General features: G+C 38.9%; 1 protein-coding gene across 1 annotated transcript in view; it reads right to left on the bottom strand.

Annotated features, from left to right (window-relative positions):
* The window catches only part of LOC110095966 (serine/threonine-protein kinase STN7, chloroplastic), an 18,934-nt gene extending 6,076 nt beyond the window's left edge, over positions 1-12,858 (bottom strand). Inside the window, exons 1-3 of the mRNA XM_020821700.2 lie at positions 12,275-12,858; positions 12,072-12,188; positions 11,882-11,986 (exon numbers count right to left, since the gene is read on the bottom strand). Of these exons, the coding sequence (XP_020677359.1) occupies positions 11,882-11,986; positions 12,072-12,188; positions 12,275-12,781 (729 nt within the window). The 5' untranslated portion in view covers positions 12,782-12,858. The remainder of the gene's footprint in view (positions 1-11,881; positions 11,987-12,071; positions 12,189-12,274) is intronic.
* Between the last annotated feature and the right edge of the window lie 282 nt (positions 12,859-13,140).

Below are 13,140 nucleotides of genomic sequence, written 5' to 3'. Positions count from 1 at the left end.
AGAGCGGCAGTATCGGCAACGGCAGCACGCAACGCCGAGCCAGGGCAGCCAGTGAAGCGACTCGACGGCGTTGACGCGATGCTTCGGGTTCAGGACGCGCACGGCGCAGCGCGTACGCGCGAGACTCGACTGCGACGCTTCGGGACTCACGCGACTTGACACCTGACGCTTCGGGCAGGGGCGCACGGCACTCGATGCTTCGGGCAAGGCGGGGCAACAGACCTGGGCAGATGATTTTTGGGTCATATTCGGATTGTCGGGTCAACCTAAATCCGACCTGTTTTTTGAAACGGGTCAGTTTATTGAACCCAAACCAGAACAAGTTTCATAAACAGGTCAACTCGAACCCAGATTTTTCCGGGTCGGGTTTCGCGGTCGTGTCAAAAAATTGACACCCCTAACCCCAAGGGGTTGAGCTACCTGCTCCCATTGCATACAACTCGCTGACACGTGCACATGCCTTCGCTCTCCACCATGCACTCCTTCGCCACACACCCGCCTGCACCTACTAGTGCACTCACTCTCTTTATTTCCCTCTCACACGAAGTTAGCATGTGAGAGGGAAAATACTCGGTCAAACCACCTTGTGTTGAACACAAGTAACATCACCTGCATATAATCCTTAAAGACTTGAATATAAAGCATTATTAACCCATTTCTTTTCTAGAAACTCTTCATAGCACTTCTCTTGAAACTTTATCATATGCTTTCTCTAAAATCAAATATGATGTGAAACAATCCGGTTCAGGAATTACTTTAAGGAAATTAAAGAGAGCATATTTTAACAAAATAATCCAAAAATAAAATTATCACTTATAACAAAAGATTGATCCTTGGAGTTCTCAAGCTTTTAACTTTCTTAGGCAAAGAAGAGCGAGTCGGTTAACCAAACAATTTAAAAAAATGCAAAGATCAATTGTAAAACTATGACGATAAAACAAGAAATCCGCGACTTAATAATGAGAACTTTCACCTTTGGAGCTCATACGCTCAACTAGTCTAGGCTTTAGCGAAGAAGAGTCTCCACATTAGAACCGAGGTACTCCGAGGAAGAAGGAGAATCTCTCTCTTTTTAAGGCCACCATTTTATGTGACCAAACCATCTAAAGTGACTCTCTCGAATCCTATCTTCCATTGGAGCTACTCCAACCATTTGACGTATATGCTCATTTTATCTCATGTCTCTAAGACTAAAATCACTCATCCACCTGAGCATCCTCATCTCTGCAACACTTAACTTATTATTATGATTCTCTTTTAATGGCCAACATTCTGCACCATAAAGCATTGCAGGTCTCATCACCATCTTATAGAATTTTCCCTTAAGTTTGAGGGAGACTTTTCTATCACACAACAAGCTCGATGCATTCCTCAACTTCAACTATCCAATTTGAATTCTACTAATAATATCCCCATCTATTTCATCATCATTCTAAACAATAGATCCAAGATATCTAAAACATGTACTCTTATTAATGACTTGTTTTCCCAAAGGCACAATCCCCCCACTATATCTATTATTACTAAAATTATGTTCTATATATTCAATTTTAGATCTACTCAAGCCTTTAAACTCTAAGGTTGACCTCTATAATTCAAGTTTACCTTCTACTCCCTCCCTAGTCTTCTAACCAAGAAGAATATCATCAGCAAAAAGCAAACACCAAGGTACAACCTCTTGCAAATGTCTAGTGAGAACATCCATGACTAAAGCAAAAAGATATGGGCTTAAGGTTGATCCCTAATATAATCCAAATGAAAGAGGAAAATACTTGGTCAAACCACCTTGTGTTTGAACACAAGTAACATCACCTGCATATAAATCCTTAAAGACATGAATATAAGCATTATTAACCCATTTCTTTTCTAGAACTCTTCATAGCACTTCTCTTGAAACTTTGTCATATGCTTTCTCTAAATCAATAAATATCATATGTATATCCCCCTTGTTCTCTTCATACTTCTCTATCAAAACTTTCAATAAATGTATAGCTTCCATAGTAGACCTACCCGGCATGATTCCAAATTGATTTTGAGAAACATTAGTATCACACCACAAACTATTCTAAATGAACACTAGCAAAAAAAAGAAAAAATTCAATATCCTTACAAGAAAAAAATTTAATATCCTTACAATCTAATGTTAAGAGTAAGAAAATCTATTACAATATAAGCAATATGGAGAAATGTATTCCATAAAAAACAACTTTCAATGGAGTCCTAAACAATAAAATAAAGCACAAAAAGCAATGCTCTTAAGGATAGATATATTGCTTACTAAACTCAAATGTCTTCCACTATTCTAAATTTAAATCAATATTATATTTAACTTTAACAAGAATACAAAAGAAATTAGAAATGAAGTTTTGAAACAAATCAACGATATAATCCTAAAAAAGAGAAAAAGGTCTATTTAAAACAAATCAATTTCTGATGAAACTGAAAGGGTAATACATGCAAAGTCCCTAACTCTAGATTCCTCAAATCACTTCAAGTTCAACTAATGTGCAAGGATCTACTAATTTTATGTACAAAATATGGAAGATGATGTAACATCAAGAAAAAAGTCAATGACAAGGTCACAAAGCAAGGCACTCAATAAAAATTTGGATCATTCTGATATGCCGGTTCAGGCTGAACCGGCCCAGCCGGCCTAAGGGCCGGTTCAACGAGTCTAAAGGGTTTTGAAATTTAAAAGGAATGGGTAGTTTGGGCTTGGGAGGAAAATTAGATTAGAAAAAGCTTTTGTATTAAAGAGGATAAGAGGGATTAGGAGAAATCATGTTTTGATTTAGCAGTTGGCAGGCGGAGGATATTTGGTGGAGCTGCACAGTTTGGAGGGAGCTAGAGTGGAAGAGGGAGGAGATGTACCCCTCTCCATACAGTCATTGATTCTGCAATTCCAATAGGTGTTTCAGTCACCTCAGGGATTGTCACCGCAGAGGGAGTAGCAGCACGTCATCGTGTTGAGTGAGGGTGTGTCACCCATCAGTGTACGGCCTTATCGTTACCCTCAATTTCAGAATGATGAAATCTAAAAGTTAATTAGAGAGATGCTGGAGGAAGGAATTATTAGACCCAGCATCAGTCCCTTCTCTAGTGCAGTTCTGTTGGTGAAGAAGAAGGACAGAAGCTGGCAATTTTGTGTGGAGCGCTCAACAAGGAAATTGTTCCTGGCAAGTTTCATTTACCAGTTATTGACAAGCTGTTAGATAAATTGAGTAGAACAGTGATTTTCAGCAAGATAGACTTGAAATCAGGATACCATCAGATCTGGATGAAGATGGAGAATGTACCCAAGCGGCCTTTAGAACTCATGAGGAATACTATGAGTTCCTGGTGATGTCTTTTGGACTCACCAATGCTCCAGCTACTTTCTAGGCACTCATGAATAAGGTTTTCAAACTTTATCTCAGACGATTTATATTTGTATTCGTTCATAATATTCTAGTCTACAGCAGGACAGAGGAGGAGCACTAGGAGCATTTGAAAAAAGTGTTAGAGGTGCTGCAGAAGCACTAGCTGAAGGCCAGCCTGAAGAAGTGCTGCTTCGCACAAGTTAGTGTAGAGTACTTGGGCTATGTCGTATCAAAAGAAGGGGTGGCAGCAGATCAGTCCAAAATTGAGACAATACTAAAGTGACCAGTGCCTAAAAATCTAAAGGAGCTGAGAGGATTTCTAGGACTCACAGATTACTATAGAAGGCTTGTAAAGGGATACAGTACCATAACATGGACACTCACTAAACAGTTGAAAAAAGGACGATTTCCTATGAGGGGAGGCGGCCACATCAGCATTTGAGAGCTTGAAGAAGGCTATGACTATGGTACCAGTCCTAGCTTTGTCAGATTTCACTCAGATCTTCATCGTTGAGACAAATGCATCTAGATACGGGCTAGGTGCAGTGCTTATGCAGAGTCGTAGGCCCATTGCCTATTTTAGCCATGTGTTAACTGTTATAGCGAGGTTGAAGTCAGTTTATAAGAGAGAGTTAATGGCCATCATGTTGGCCATCTAAAAGTGGCAGCCCTACCTACTTAGGAGGCATTTCAATTGTTAGGACAAATCAGCGGAGCTTGAAAAACCTGGTAGAACAACGGATGGTGACAGAGGAGTATCAGAGGTAGCTGTCCAAGTTGTGGGGTATGATTTTGAGATTCAGTATAGGCCAAAAGTGGAGAATAAGGCAGCATATGCCTTGTCTAGATGTATGGGGGAGTTGCAGACAGTGGCACTATCTGTTCCTTTGATGCTTGATTGGGAGACCATCAAAGAAAAAAGTGCTAAGGATGAGGGCTTGGGAAAAATCAGAGCAAAATTACTGAAGGAAGAGGGTAGCCACTCAGAGTATTCATTGGAGGGGGGCAGACTGCTATATCAGGGGAGGTTTGTAATGCCCCAGACCTCGATCCACATCCCAAACTTACTCCATGAGTTTCATAGAAGCGCTGTTGGGGGCCACTCAGGCGTGCAGAAGACATATCAAAGGCTAGCTTCGGAGCTGTACTGGAAGGGGATGCATAAAGATTTATAGAAGATTGTAGCCATATGTGAGATATGTCAAAGGAACAAATATCTGGCTATGTCACCAGGAGGACTACTACAGCCGTTGGCTCTACCGGGACAAGTATGGGAGGAGATATCCATGGACTTCATAAATGGGTTGCCCCGTTTAGAAGGTTTCACAGTGATTCTAGTAGTGGAAGATAAATTGAGCAAGTATGCACATTTAATTCCCCTTCGACACCCCTACACAGTAGTGACAGTGGCTTCAGCTTTCATTAGAGAGGCGGTTATATTACATGGAGTATCATAGGCGATAGTATCAGATAGAGATAAGGTGTACCTCAACCATTTTTGGAGAGAGTTGTTCACGTTACAGGGGACGGTTCTGAAGAAGAGCACAGCTTACCACCCACAGATGGATAGCCAAACGGAAGTAGTCAACAGGAGCTTGGAGACTTACCTTAGATGCTTCGTATCAAAGATACCCAAGCTATGGTCTAAGTGGCTATCATGGGTTGAGTACTAGTACAATACCTCTTTTCATTCAGCTTCTTAGATGATCACATTCAAGATATTGTACGGAAGGGGTCCTCCCCACTTGATGCACTTTGAGAGTAGCAGTACTCCAATTTCTTCAATAGAGGAGTACTTGGAGGAGAGGCATCGAGTGCTGGAAGAGTTGAAGAGACATCTGCTGAGGGCCCAACAGATTATGAAGAAACAAACTGATGGGCATAGGAAGGACAAGTGGGGAAGAGAGTGCTCTTGAAGCCCCGACCATATAAACAAAAGACAGTCACCAACAGGAGGAATGAGAGCTTGCTCCAAAGTACTTTGGGCTTTATGAAGTGCTGGAGAAGATCGAAGCAGTAGCATATTGGCTGAAACTACCACCAACGGTGACTATACATCCATTTTTTCATGTATCGCAGTTGAGAAAGGTTATTGCTGATTATACAGCCAACCCCGAGTTACCGGCAAAACTTACTGAAGATTTAGAGATAGTTTTGAAACCCTAAGAGCTGATGGGGGTTCGCCAGAAATAAGATGAAACTAAGGAAGTGTTGATCAAGTGGAAGAACATTTCTGACTACGAGGCCACGTGGGAATCATACGAGAGGGTAAAACATTAGTTTCCTGATTTTCACCTTGAGGATAAGGTGATTCTTTGGGAGGGCGGTATTGATATGCCAGTTCAAGCTGAACCAGCCCAGCCGGCCCAAAGGCCGATTGAACAAGTCTACAGGAGGCGGAATCAATCCGCCTCCCTTGGCTTTAACCACCCATAGGGTGGGCCCCACTTGTCCATTGGTTTTGAAATTTAAGAGGGGGCGATTTGAGCTTGGGAGGGAAATTAGATTAGGAAAGCTTTTGTATTAAAGAGGATGAGAGGGATTAGGAGAGATCATGTTTTGATTGATTGGAATTAGGGTTTTTTGGTGATTTGGGAGAGACGATCCTCCTCTCAAATTGAGGATCTCTTGTATCTTTGCTTTGTCCTTATTTCTCTTTGTTGGTTATAAGATTTGTTATCATTTGATTGTTCTTCCACCACTATTCCTTCATTTTCTTGCTGTTTTTACCGATTATTGTTAGGTTTACTTGCGAACTCAAGTAGATCCGATAGGATTACTTGCGAACTCAAGTATTTCCTATCATATTCATCATGCACAACCCTCCATATAAGCCTATGGATGACCAATAATTTCTCTAAAATCATCAGTCCCTTGATGGGTAAGTCAAACATACCAACAAACAAAGAAAAATTTTCAAAAATTACTTGGATTTCTTGAAAAGCTGCATAATGCATTCATTAAAAAAATAATCAAAAAGTACAACTACCTACGTGCACTTTATCTCTATAATCCATCAAAAAAAACTAGGAGGAATTTCACTAGCACCTTTCTTCCATATAAAATTTCTATGGCAAAATGAGCAACAAAGTGAGCTACTTCATTACAAATTCTAGGTACGTAAAGGAAGAGGACCTCTTTAAATGGTTTAAGGAAGCAAAGGGTTGAAGCTTCAAACAGCCTATTCATCCACTTAGTAGTTGCCAAACTATGAATGTAGTATTCAATCACGCTCCAACTGTCACCCTCAACAATTATTTCATTAGAGTTGAACATCCATGGCTCCAAAACCTTTCTAACAAAAGCATGGCGAGTTTGATATAAGTGTTTACCCAATGCTCAATTGAATGACCTGCAATAGAGAGAAATTCTACAAGTTCATTTTGAATAATAAAACCCAAGCCAGCTTGACGCGAGAGAAGTAATCGATGATGACGATGATCCATCTAGGAGGGGTGGGGGGCACTGGTGTTGGTGGTGTGGCCAGTTGGGGAGGCCACTTGGTGAGGTTAAATTGGGTTGTAACTCAACACAAGAGTCTTCTATAAGGTGTGAAAAATATGAGCGAAATTAATTTGGGGGTAAATTTCAAGTTAGGAATGTAACAATGGTAGGCCTAGAATATGGTCTTGAAATTCAGAAATCACTAACCTGACTTTAATTGACTAAATATATCAAAATACTGAATTAAAAAACCTTTAAATGACTTGCAAAATTTAGAGAATGAGATTTAGTTGTGATCTGAAAGTTTTCATAATTTTTTAAGAAGTCTAGATTTTTTTTCATTTTCATTTTATAAGTGGTTAGGTCAAGAAAAATGCCAATCTAGCCGCTTTGACTATCTTGGATTTAGACTTCTAGTGGCAAGGTTTAAACTCATGAAAATTGGGTAAATGACAATGAAATGATCGTGGGATATCATAAGATATATTATAGAGTTTTCCATAATTTAGAAGTGTTTAAGGTCACCAAATCTATGGTGGAACAACACTAGGTTATATTTCAGCCCAGGTTTGGCTAACCATTATAAATGGATCTAAGTTGAGATTTTTTTGAAAAATTTTTCGAGGAAAAATTTTTAGAAAAAAGTTGGGATAAAACAATACAAAATCATGAAAAAAGATTATAGCAAAATACAAAAAAATTTAAAACAATAAACTAATCAAAGTTGATTGGGTAATACAGATCACCAAACCCCTCTCCTATGGCCGACCACCAAGTCAGGCCAACACTTGGAATTCACTCCAACTTTAGTACAAAAATGCCTAAGCACTTTATTCCACAACAAATAAAGTTCTAATACAACAAGTGAAATGAAAATCTGAAAAGAAGTGGGAAGAGGGGAGGATGCGGCCCACACTATTTAACCACTCTAACAACTCCCTCCTCACTTTCTTGGCCACTCCACCCTTGCCTAGCTACTTGCTTGGTCGACCACTACATTCCATACATAAGCCACTTAATTAAATTAATTAAGAGCATTCTACTAGTCATTTAACACATAAAATCCACAACACAAACACTCAAATCTCACAAAATACAATTATAATGCTATATGAAATATTTTTCACACATGATGTCTCCAAAACAATTAAGTAGAATAACAAAGGAAATTTTTATCTTAGCATATTCAACTAGCTCCTGGTGATGGGTCTAATATGATCAACTATAATTTTCCTAGATTGAGCCCTAGTGGCTAGACCATTTCTATCATCTTGTGATTTTGATGCAGGCTCCTGATGCTACTCCAAACACCATATAGGAGGAGAATTCAACTTTAGTTGCTACATAATATCCCAGTGCTCATGGAATGGATAGAAAGAATGATAACTTTATTACAGGACCACTTTGCTTGGTAGCAACTTTACTCACAGGTGAACCTTAGTGGTTGATCCCTTAAAGCTTTGATGAGTCTTTAAATATATTTTCTCACCTTTATTTCTCTTCTTTCTTAATGTAATTCTCATATCATTTACATAACCTCAATCTTAGTTTCCCTCAACCCAAAACACATAAAATCCCTTCAAAATTCTCCCAAACATTATCCCATGTCCCTCACAACCTCCTAAGATCTCAACTCCACGATCCCTTCAAAATTCTCCCAAACCTAAGACAACCTATTTATAGAGAGATAATTTCTTACTATGAGCAATTAGATTTAAAATATCACAACTCTTTAAGCATTGATCAAAAAATTCATAAAAGCATTAACATTAGTTCCTGACATCCCAAACTTTTACCATGGAGTTTCTCATTTTTCTGAAGGAAAATTTATCATTTAATAGTCTAGAAATTTCAGGCGCCAAATCTATCCAAGCATTGAATACTCATTTCACTACCACAAACATGACTCTTTCACCACCACCTTAAGGGGACATCAATTAATTTCTAACTTCATCAAAAAGAATATATATGCACTAAATCAAGATGAGAACTTAAAAAATGACCTTTGATTTTATAAATATATTGGTCAAAATAATATATAAGAGGATATGTATATACCTTAGAAAAGAAGCACCATTCCTATTTGCCATTACCAGATAATCAGTCATCAGCTGTCACCATTAACATAGGGACGGGTGTGAAGCTAGGAGTGAAGGCATATCCTTGAATGCAGGCTAACATAGCCAAGCATTTTGAAAGTCAAAAGATTTAGAGCTAGAGACAAGTATAAAGTAGTGAAGGTAGTGTGATGGCAATAGACTTGAAGGAACTTTAAAGAGCTTAGGGAGTTGGGGTTTCTTTTTTCTAAAGGGGTAATCGAGAAATGAGGAGTTATCCCCAGGTGAAATAGATATGGAAAGATTAGCATTTTGTCATTTCTCTTGGTTTTCATAATAAAAAAAATGCAATTTGTATTTAGATGCTAAATAGTGCACATAACAAAGGTTTCACCAATTAACAAATTAATTGAGCAGACACTAAGATGATGAGCCGAGCTGCATTAGACTTGAACTTAAGCTCATATAATATGCAAGCATTATTATGAGCTAAAACTCGAGCTCATGACTCAATAAACTTGACTCATAAAAATTTTAGTGAATTAAGTTTAAATCAACTTGCAAGCCAGTTTGACTCAATTATACCTTTAATTGTGAATGCCTAAATTAATTACTTTAGATTCTGGAAAAAAAAATAATTGGATGTTTAAAGTTCAATCCCCAAAAATTTATAATTTTTTTGAATCACTATATGAAAAGTGGAGGGTTGGGTTAGGTAGTCGACAGCCAGCGTAAAACTTGTCGAATAATAATGGCATGAATCCATTAAGAAATTGTGTTATAATCAATTTGGATTCATGCCGGGTAGGTCGACTATGGAAGCCATATATTTATTAAGAGGTTTGATAGAGAAATATAGAGAAAATAAGGAGGATCTACATATGATATTTATTGATTTAGAAAAAGCATATGATAAAGTTCCAAGAGAAGTGCTTTGGAGAGTTCTTGAAAAGAAAGGAGTTAATAATGCTTATATTCAAATCATTAAAGATATGTATGCAGAAGCTATTACTTGTGTTCAAACACAAGGGGGTTTGACCAAGTATTTCCCTATTTCGGTTGGGTTACACAAGGATCAGCCTTAAGCCCATATCTTTTTGCTTTAGTCATGGATGTTCTCACTAGACATTTGCAAGAGGATGTACCTTGGTGTATGCTTTTTGCTGATGATATTCTTCTTGTTGATACGACTACAGAGGGAGTTGAAAGTAAACTTGAATTATGGAGATCAACATTAGAGACTAAAGGTTTTCGCTTGAGTACATCTAAAACGGAATATATGGAGTGTAATTTTAGTAGTAATAGAACTAGTGAGGGGATTGTCACTTTGGGCAATCAAGTAATTAATAAGAGTACACGTTTTAGATATCTTGGATCTATTGTTCAGAGTGATGGTGAAATAGATGGGGATATTATCAGCAGAATTCAAGTTGGATGGTTGAAGTGGAGGAATGCATCGGGCTTGTTGTGTGATAGAAAAGTACCCCTCAAACTTAAGGGAAAATTCTATAAGATGGTAGTGAGGCCTGCAATGCTTTATGGTGTTGAATGTTGGCCATTAAAAGAGAAGCATAATACTAAGTTAAGTGTGGCAGAGATGAGGATGCTCAGGTGGATGAGTGGCTTTACCTTTAGAGATAGGATACGAAATGAGCATATACGTGAAAAGGTTGGAGTAGCTCCAGTAGAAGATAAGATTAGAGATAGTCGCCTTAGATGGTTTGATCACATAAAACGGCGGCCTTCCAATGACCCGGTTAGGAGAGTAGAGGTATTAGATTTGACTTATGTTAAGAAAGGTAAAGGCAGACCTAAAAAGACTTGGTTAGAAAATATTAGGAATGACCTTTCTTTATTAGATTTAAACGAGAATTTGACTTTTAATAGGACATAATGGAGGAAAAGGATTCATGTAGCCGACCCCACGTAGTGGGAATAAAGGCTTGATGTTGTTGTTGTTGTTGTACTATATGAAATCAAGCTAAAAAATCAAGTTCAAATCAAGCTTCTCAATCAAGCTCACATCTAGGTTTCATCCCTCGAGTTAAGTTTGAGCTCAGCGTATCCGCTCAAGTTGAACTTGAACTCGAGTTTGAGCCAACTACAAGTTAATAGAGTTACGCTCCATTTACATGTGACGCAAGTTTGACTAGGCTTGTTGAAACCACTAGTGGTAGCTCCTTTTTGGTGCCTAACAAAATCAACTCTATTTATATTGGACATCAAGGACTCCTTCAAACTCTTTGTTTTAGAGCAAGTGAGAAAGGAGGAAGCTAAATCTAAGCCATCAAGGTTGAACTATTTGTTTTATGAATTCAAGTCAAGTCAAAGACAAATTTTAGTCAGACATAATTACTTTGTACATTAAAAGAGGGAGTTTTTCCTATAATTCTCATTGGCAAGTGCACGAAATGTGGAAAGAGCCATTTCATCCAGGAGGGCTGCCACCACTTAATTTTACAATGAGATATTTTCTTCAAGGGACGAAACAATCCTAAAAGATGGTGCTTGCATAAGGCTTGGTGTTAAGATCTCTAAACTCAATTATGCAAATATATATAGTTGTTAATTTAATTACTCAAAAAATTGCTTAAGTTGTTTAAATTTATTATATTTGCTTCTAGTTTTGCACTCATTCTACAACATAAACATGACCAACTATAGGTACTTTAGGTTGACAACTCACTCTTAGCCTTCAAATTACTCCACTCTCAAGAAAAATAAGCTAAGGTAGCACACACGTACTCAGCAATAACTTCGCATGACTACATGCAGCATCATAAAATGAAAAACTTGCCCTAATATTACGACTAGATCTTTGTTTATTCAAAAACTATTATGACTCAACAAGGAGTATGCGTATACTTCAGTGAATCTAAAGTTTGACTATTATGACAAATCAATCCTCTAGTTTTCCTTAAGTCACATGCTGATTGGTTTTATAGAGTTCGTTTCTGGCAATGTAATATAGGCATAAAGAATAGAAGAGTAATGAAAAGAAATAAAAAAAGAAATGCTTACATTGTAGGGGAATTCTTTACTTGTCAAGAGATCAGACAGTGTATCCACACCCTCAAACCGCCATATGAGCCAGTACTCACCTTTACCCTTCCCCTTCGGGGAGCTCTGCAAAAAAACGAATCAAACTGACCCTTCAAACATCTTTGTAATCAACTTAAAAATAGGTGAACCCTAAACAAAAGTGTAACACCTCTCGGAAGCCATACACAAAGTCGGCACAGCTATTGGAGCAAGCCCTCCGCGCCCGCTCGTTCATCCAGATCTCCACGGCACCATACTCCGTGGCCTTCTTCACAACCAGATCGCCCTGCTTCAATAACTAATCAGGAACAGAAATCGATAGGTTACAATACGAAGCCATCCGGACAGGCAATATCGAAAGAAGCTTTGGACCTTAGGGGCGGAAGGCTTGGACTTCGCAAAGGAGGCCCTGAATACAACACCGAAGGCTCCCTCGCCAAGCTTCTTCCCTAATACGAAGTCATCCTTGCGATAGAAGGGGCGAAACAAGCGCTCAACAAAAGCGAGAACGAACATGTCAAAAAATCCCGGGGCAACACCTGGGGTAGCCCAGAGATAGGAGACGGCAGCTAGAGCTAGGGCAACACCGGGAGCCGTGATGGTGAGCCCACTCTGCCTTGGGAGAGTGCTGCGGTAAATGATATCGCCGCACTCCATCACCGTGCAGGGAAGGCCCACGCCCACGCCAAAGAACGGCTCAACATGGCGCGTCAGCTCGGCGAGTAGGTCGGCCGCCCCCATCGCCGCCAAGGCGGGTTTCGCTCTCCGCGCTTTTCTGGGAAGAAAGGGGCATCGATTGGGAGTCATCTTCTTGAAGCGAGAAAGAAAAGGGGAGCGGGAGAGTCCGAGGTCGACTCCAGCTCCGGCTGTGATCGCCATTTTGACGACTCTACCTCGGTTCTCTCAGGGAGAATGTACGCCAGAAATTGGGCAAATAAGAAGAAGCGAGCATCAAGCGACTGCAGAAATTGAGAATAAGAAGGAAGCGAGCATCAAGCGACTGATTTGATTTGAATCCGTTTATCGGAACCTTAGCCCCACGTTTTATTATTATTATTATTTAGAAAATTATTATAGTTATTCATTTTATTTTATTGTGGCATAGTATTTAGCGGCAGGGTACCACTTGTGACGATGCACGAGTAACTTATTTAAGATTATTTTTTTACTCTATTAATTTTCAGATTATAATTATAATTTTTATTTGATTAATATGTTTTATTATTGATATATCATCA

The sequence above is a fragment of the Dendrobium catenatum genome, unplaced genomic scaffold (assembly GCF_001605985.2).
Source record: "Dendrobium catenatum unplaced genomic scaffold, ASM160598v2 fragScaff_scaffold_1306, whole genome shotgun sequence".
NCBI classification, from domain to species: Eukaryota; Viridiplantae; Streptophyta; class Magnoliopsida; order Asparagales; family Orchidaceae; genus Dendrobium; species Dendrobium catenatum.
The sequence above is the reverse complement of the archived record's forward strand: the minus strand, read 5'-3'. Positions and strand labels throughout refer to the sequence as shown.